General features: G+C 42.0%; 1 protein-coding gene across 3 annotated transcripts in view; it reads right to left on the reverse strand.

Annotated features, from left to right (window-relative positions):
• Positions 1-4,215, reverse strand: part of nalcn (sodium leak channel, non-selective) — a 129,528-nt gene extending 125,313 nt beyond the window's left edge. For 2 of the 3 annotated variants that reach the window (XM_059562106.1, XM_059562105.1), the window contains exons 1-3: positions 4,096-4,215; positions 796-887; positions 576-637 (exon numbers count right to left, since the gene is read on the reverse strand). In XM_059562106.1, the coding sequence (XP_059418089.1) occupies positions 576-617 (42 nt within the window). In that variant the 5' untranslated portion in view covers positions 618-637; positions 796-887; positions 4,096-4,215. The remainder of the gene's footprint in view (positions 1-575; positions 638-795; positions 888-4,095) is intronic. The other variant, XM_059562107.1, reaches the window with a different exon arrangement.
• Between the last annotated feature and the right edge of the window lie 3,173 nt (positions 4,216-7,388).

Below are 7,388 nucleotides of genomic sequence, written 5' to 3' on the forward strand. Positions count from 1 at the left end.
GCACATCGACCACAAATGCTAACTTAAACCACACATCAGCCAAAGCTCAAATCTGTTTGTAGCCATTTACTCTTTATTAGATTCTAATTCTATATGTGCTGTAAGCACTTATATTACAAAATGTAATTTAGCAAAATAATAAAAAGTTACAATAGGCTACATGCTAATTACTATAATTATGAGGTGTGAAAAAAACAACTCAGAGGAAATGTCATATCAAAAGTCCTAAGCAAAAAAACATCTAGTAACTAAAACATGCAAACAGATTTGAGCTATGTGTTCATTGTGGCTATACAGTACGACATGAGGACAAAGCTCTGTATGGTACCGGACATTATGTATCGCACAGCCACCATTAAACAAAATCAAGCAAATGACGTACATAAAACACAAACTGTTGAATTGACATAGAAATACCAACTTACCTTCTACAAAGATCACAATGGATCTTCAGCTTAACACAAACGACAAGCGATCGATAATGAGACTGCATAACATTGGCACTAGTGTCATTCTTACCGAGGACAATAATAAAACATGGATATCACACACTCACTGAAACAAAGCGCACATACCAACGGGAAAAGTAAAGCTGAAATTGCTCCAGCACTGCACATAACATGCGATCAGGCATACCCTGTAAATAACACACAACAGTTAGTCAACATGGCATATGGTGTACCAAACGGGTACAATTATATAGACAAATAATGTCCACCACATCAGACAAGGCTTATATGCAACACTGAGTGGCGGAGTCATGGACGGATGGGATTGTGGGACCAGGTTACTCACGGTCAGGCTCCTCATTGGTGCATTCATCCCCGGCATAGAGAAGAGTTGAATTCAACAAGAAAGACAGCTGATTGGATGAGTTGAGGTCTAACCTGCAAGAACATCATTAACCTTTTATTCTTTTTATAAAAGAGTCGCGTCAATGAATGCTGCATCACACAACAGCTGAAAACTTGACCTTTACATGTGATATCAACACAAAAGTAACAAAACCACTCCAGCCATTTGTCATGTCCAGTAAGGTCAGGCAGGCCTTCGTGTGTCAAACATCGTATAACATTACAAAGAGCTTTTCAAAAGTTGGTAAACATTTCAAAATCAGATGTAACATACAGTACATCAAGGTCATTCAAAGGTCAGTTTGGAACAATGCCAGATTCATATTTAAAGTCTGTGCTGTCTGCCAGTAAAAAATATTTGATACAACTTGAAGCCTAAAAATGGAAACTTGAATCTTAAAAGTTTTTACATTTATGCTAAGAACATAGTGGTCTCCTAAGAACAGCTTTTATGCAGTCACAGGCAATTCAAAAAAGCAATTGCTACAGTTAGCATATGTTGATAGATAGAGGCTCAAAGGCAATTGAAAACAAAATTGCAGGGTGTAAGTGCAGTAATGTAGGAGTAAGTTGCAGAAGACTACAATTAGTTTCACTTCTGTACAAAGGACTATTTGCCTAAAGACAGGATGCAATCTCTAAACACTTTAATGGTGGCTGCCTGGTGTCGTGAGTTGTAAGGATCATTTGTTACATATGGGGTTTTTGTTTTAGATTAGATTGTATAGGCTACGAGAAGGACAATTATTTCCCCAAATACTTTTTTGCTGCTAAAAATTGCTACAGAATATAAAGCAGTATACAGAACAACTAATTAGATTGGATATCCAATCCCAACTTCATATTTTCATTTGATCCAAATCATAAGAACTACAGAAAATAATAGAAATAGGAATTCAGTGAACTGCAAATGAATTAAAGGTCCCGTTCTTCGTGATCCCATGTTTTAAACTTTAGTTAGTGTGTAATGTTGTTGTTAGAGTATAAATAATATCTGTAAAATTCTAAAGCTCAAAGTTCAATGCCAAGCGAGATATTTTATTTAACAGAATTTCGCCTACAACGAACGACCCGTTTTGGACTACATCCCTCTAGTTCCTGCAGTAATGGCGTCACTAAAACAGTTTTTTGACTAACCTAACGCCCACATGAATACACCAAAAGGGGGCGTGGTCTTGTTGCGCTCCAACAGAGAAGAGGAAGAGCTGCGTTTGTGTTTGTCGCCATGTCGTCGAAACGCTGTTATTTTAATCTCGGAGTCCAATCATCTTTGTTTGGCCTTCACAGGGACACCGTACTTAGAGAGCAATGGTTACAATTTATGTTTAACTCAGTTCCCAAAAAAATATAATCCACATGTAAAACTATGTGCAGCACATTTTGCTGAGGACAGCGAGCTTCCTCAGTCTCAATCAGGTTAATACCGGATTCGCACAAAGATTATTCTTGAAAGATGGAGCAGTTCCCTCTTTGTCTGGAGAAGGCGTTGTTTATGGACCACAACCGTTAAGTGTATTTTATTATTTAAGTCGGTGCGTTTAACTGTTTCTGTAATTTATTACACAAAGGGCAACGCTGTTAAGCTTTGTTAACTAGATGTTAGGGCTGTGCAAAAAAACGAATGCAATTTTCATGCGCATCTCGTCAGTAAAAACGATTATAAGTACATCTCCAGCATGTGCGTTCAGATCAGGATTGCCAGGTTTTCAAAACAAATCCTGCCCACTTGCTTCTCAAAACTAGTCCAATCGCGTTTCCAGGAGGGCAGTGTGCACTAAGCTAGTGTCGAATCACATCACAGGAACCGCTGGCACAATCAGAACTCTGTACATATTTCTGAAGGAGGGACTTCATAGAACAAGGAAGTCATCAGCCCGTTTTTATGACAGTGAAAACAGCGGTATACAGATAGGTGAATTGTGTGAAAATACTGTGTTTTTTTACATGCGAAACATGAACACATGTTATATTGCACACTGTAAACACAATCAAAGCTTCAAAAAAGCATGAAAAACGGGACCTTTAATACTAACAAATTTCTCTGTGTATGAGCAAATAAAAATGTGTACAGCACCAATAACCGGAATAATATTTTTTTTTGCTCATGTTTGATTTTGAACAAACCCATTACCAGGGTCAGAAATTAACCCCGGCCGAGGGCAAAATTATGACACAGATATTTTAAATGTGTTGTAAATTTGCCCCATATAGAGGCTATTATTCATATTACTTTTTTTGTAGACATACACTTAGTCATACCAGCCAGCCATCCATCTAAAGTGTTTCTCTGCCTACCTTGAGACCTTACATAGGACATAGAGTCTACACATAGACCCTACATATCTCACTCAACAAGCTGTCACATATCTGTATGTGCTACAGAGGTGATTTCACTGAATGTGACAGTAATAAGATTTTTTTTTCCATGGAGAGAAAGAAAAATCCATAAAGAAAATCAATCTCTGTGCGCATATATTGTTTATTCCACTGGTTGCTGCATAATTCCTGGTTAGGAGTCCCTAGAATTAAATCAATAAAGTATTTATCTTTCTCTATATGTCTCTTTTCATGTTCAGCCTCTAAGTTCTGTGTTTTTACCAACACAACCACCTAGCCATGTTCAGATCCACATCAGCAATCTAAGGTTGATCCGAATAACCCCATATGATTATGCAATTAAAAACCCTGCTTCTGTTTGACTTAGACAGATATTCAATACAAGACCTCCATTTTTACAGACCACTGCCAAAAGCCACTTGTCTTCAAAGATGTATCACAATTAAAAGCAAAACTAACTCGAAATCATGTCAGCATACTTGCGGCTACGTGGCACACCGGAACGCAGTGACATCATCAGCCATGATACATGAGCATCATGCAGGGAGATTCCTCCTGCTGCTGCAGGGTTACCATGGCAACAGATGAGAACAGAGCTACTGCCGCTATAGCTCTGGCTAAATAACCTCTTTTCAAGAAAACACACAAATAACATAAAAAATAAAGCCATATCGATTATGACATTGTGTGTATTACTGTCTAAATTTGTCACAAGCTTATCCGAAACGGTTTTCAATTTATGACCGCGCTGAATTATTGAATAAAGGCCTTTCGACTGCGTAGTCGGTTGTATACACTTCCTGATAAACGTGCAAACAAGCCAAATAAAAGAAAAGACATATCTTATCTAAAACTCTAGTCGAATACACATGTCGAAACGACAGAAAAACGCACTGTGACTTACTGGTTGTTGAAGTATCGCCGTTAACGCGGTGTATAATCCATGACTCGCACTGAGCTCGAGCTTCAGGCACAGCAGCCGCGCGACAGATGCGCACAGGACGCGCGTGACCGGCTCCAGCACAGCCATAGAGCACAGAGCGCGGGATGAGATCTCGAGGGCCTTCACGTGTGTAATATCAGTATTAACATGAACAAGTTTGCTATTATTTTAATGGATGTTAAATGCTGATAAACTGTCATTGAAACACTTTGAAATCTGAAATTGAATTTTAAGCCAACGTTAAATGTTCTTGAATAAACAGCAGCTCTGAATACTAATATTGATTCACTTATAGACTATCATCTTATCCTGAAATTGCCATAGGAAATAATATATAACAGCTAATGATAATATTCCGTTAGAACGGGACTTTAATAGCACTACATTTTATTACTCTTTCGTTGGTTTGATTCTCTTTTCAAGTCGCCTTGGATAAAAGCGTGTTAAATGACTAAATGTAAATGTAACGTAAATGTAAATAATATAGATATGACCGGGACTAGTTACAAGAGCGGTTAGTCACAAGAGCTATTTGTAATGTATTTGATTGAAAAGTCTGCCGTAATTACTCAATGTTGTTGTTGTTGTTTTTCAGATTAAACACCTAACACAATAATGATATAACAGCAAAACAACAATGAATATAAATTCTCGTTTCTCATCATCTGAAATGACAGAAATCAATGGTTGAAGGGTTAAAGGGTATTTGCCTGGAGGTTGTTTTTTAATAAATGTCAGAGGCAAATTGTGAAATTTGTATATGGGGCAAGTTGTCACGCAACCCGTTCTCATCAATCTGCGTATAAATAACACGACTTTACACTTTCTAGTTGCGTGTAATGCATACGCCAAATGCCAATTTTGCGTGCATATGATAAGCCAATCCTTCACATTAATTTCGGTGGAGTGCAGATGCGTCCAAATAACACGCATCATGTTCAGCGGCAGTGACGTCACTAGCGAGGCTCGTCCAATTCACCTGATGCGCGTACACCTTCAAACAGGTAAGCAAGGGTTTTCTTTTTCTTCTTCTTTTTGTAATGATATCACGTGGTTAACCGTATTGTTTTAATTATTTCAGTATTTCTGCATTACGTTAGATATGGTGTGTTTAAAGGGAAGCGTATGCTCAAATTATGGGACAGTGGGCTGCTCAGCTAGCCTACCATTGTCATTAGCCTAAGCTAACCTCAACTCGTTAGTTAATACAAATACCACAGTTAAACTATGGTTACTATGGTAAACCTATAGTAAATGTTGTGGTTATTGTGCGTTAGTAACTACAAATACCAGAGTAAAACGTACTCGGTTACTAATGTAACCTCGGTTCTCTCTAGAAGAGGGAACGAGTACTGCGTCTTAGCAAAGACGCTGCAGGAAAAGTCTCTTTTCACGATACACTGAAGCAAAAAATTATCCTTAATTTTGAATTATTGTAAAGTGCATTTGCAGCAGCACACAGCCATAGGCAAGACGGCTCGCTCGCTCATTGGCTGCTCTGCGGCAACTGCATAAGCCTATCGAGCGCAGGCTGATGCAACATCAGACCAATGAGGGCGCTCGAAACGGTGTGTTGAGGGATTTCGGCACATAACCGTGCCTAGGTTTGAGTATGACTCTTGAGTCATTAGGCCCAAACTCCAAGCACGTCGGGCTCACAGAGAGCGCGTGCAGGTCACCCACACGCTTCACTGAAGCGAGAGCCAACAAGAACACTATCTTGAATGACAGATGTTTGAGGCTAATCGTTTGGATAGGCTCGAAAGGGGAACCTTTCATGGCCTCCAAAACCGTCGAGAGGTCCCATACAGGGACTGAAGGAGGTCTGGGAGGATTCAGCCTCCTAGCTCCTCTAAGGAAGCAGATGACCAAATCATTCCTTCCCATTGACTGACCGAGCGTTGTCTCAGAAAATGCTGCGATAGCCGCCACGTAAACTTTGAGCGTGGAGGGGGCTCTGCCCTTATCCAACAGCTCCTGCATAGAGCATAGAGCGGGCAGCACGGCCACCTCTGTGACAGCGCTCTTTCGTTCTTGGAAAAGAACGCAGGGCAGTGAGCGTTTTCGTGGGACGCGAAGAGGTCCACTTCCGCCCTGCCAAATCTCTCCCACAGCAGCCGGACTGTCTGTGGGTGTAGAGACCATTCGCCCATAGGAATGTTGTTCCCGGACAGTCTGTCTGGACCCAGATTCTGTAGCCCAGGCACATGAACTGCTCTCAGCCAGGAGGCGTTCCGCCAACCTGTACAGGTTTCGGGACCTTAGACCGCCCTGGCGATTTATGTAGGACACCACAGACATGTTGTCCGAACGGACTAAGACGTGGTGGCCCTTGATTCGGGGACAAAAGCGCGTTCTCTACTGCCAGCATTTCCAGACAGTTGATATGTTGGAACTTTTCCCGTTCTGCCCATAGGCCAAAGAACGGTCTGCCCTCGAGCAGCACTCCCCATCCCGAAGTGGAGGCGTCCGTCGACACCACTTTCACTTTCGAGGAAGTCCCCAGGCTTACACCTGATTGGTACCAGTCGTTTGCTGTCCAGGGTTTCAAGGCTGTAACACAGCTCTGATTGACCTTGAGACACAACCGCCCGGATATCCACGCTCTACGCGGTACTCGCGCTTTCAGCCAGAACTGCAAGGGGCGCATGCGGAGCAGGCCAAACTGAAGAACTGGTGATGCTGAAGCCATGAGACCTAGCATCTTCTGAAATTCTCTGAGCGAGATGGTCGCGCCGCAGCACAGAGAGCTCGCTGCGCGCTGAATGCCCAACGCGCGCTGTGGTGACAGCCGCGCCGTCATGGACTGTGACTCCAGAGCTATACCCAAAAACAGTATCGTTTGACTGGGGTTCAGCGTACTCTTCGTCCAGTTGACACTGAGACCGAGTTTCTCGAGGTGATCGAGTAAAATGGCCCTGTGCTCCACAAGCTCTGATCGTGATTGAGCCAGAATCAGCCAGTCGTCCAAATAGTTCAGCACTCGCATGCCTCTGAGTCTGAGAGAAGCGAGCGCTGCGTCCATGCACCTCGTAAATGTACGAGGAGCCAGGGACAAGCCGAACGGCAGGACTGTATACTGGTATGTCTGGCCCTCGAAGGCGAATCTCAAGTATCGCCTGTGACGTGACGCTATCTGTATTTGAAAATACGCGTCCTTCAGATCTATCGACATGAACCAGTCTCCTCTGCGAATATGCGCGAGGAGTTTCCTGGTTGTAAGCATTTTGAAACTGCGTTTCGCCAATGCTTTG

This window comes from Carassius carassius, chromosome 11, assembly GCF_963082965.1.
Source record: "Carassius carassius chromosome 11, fCarCar2.1, whole genome shotgun sequence".
NCBI lineage: Eukaryota > Metazoa > Chordata > Actinopteri > Cypriniformes > Cyprinidae > Carassius > Carassius carassius.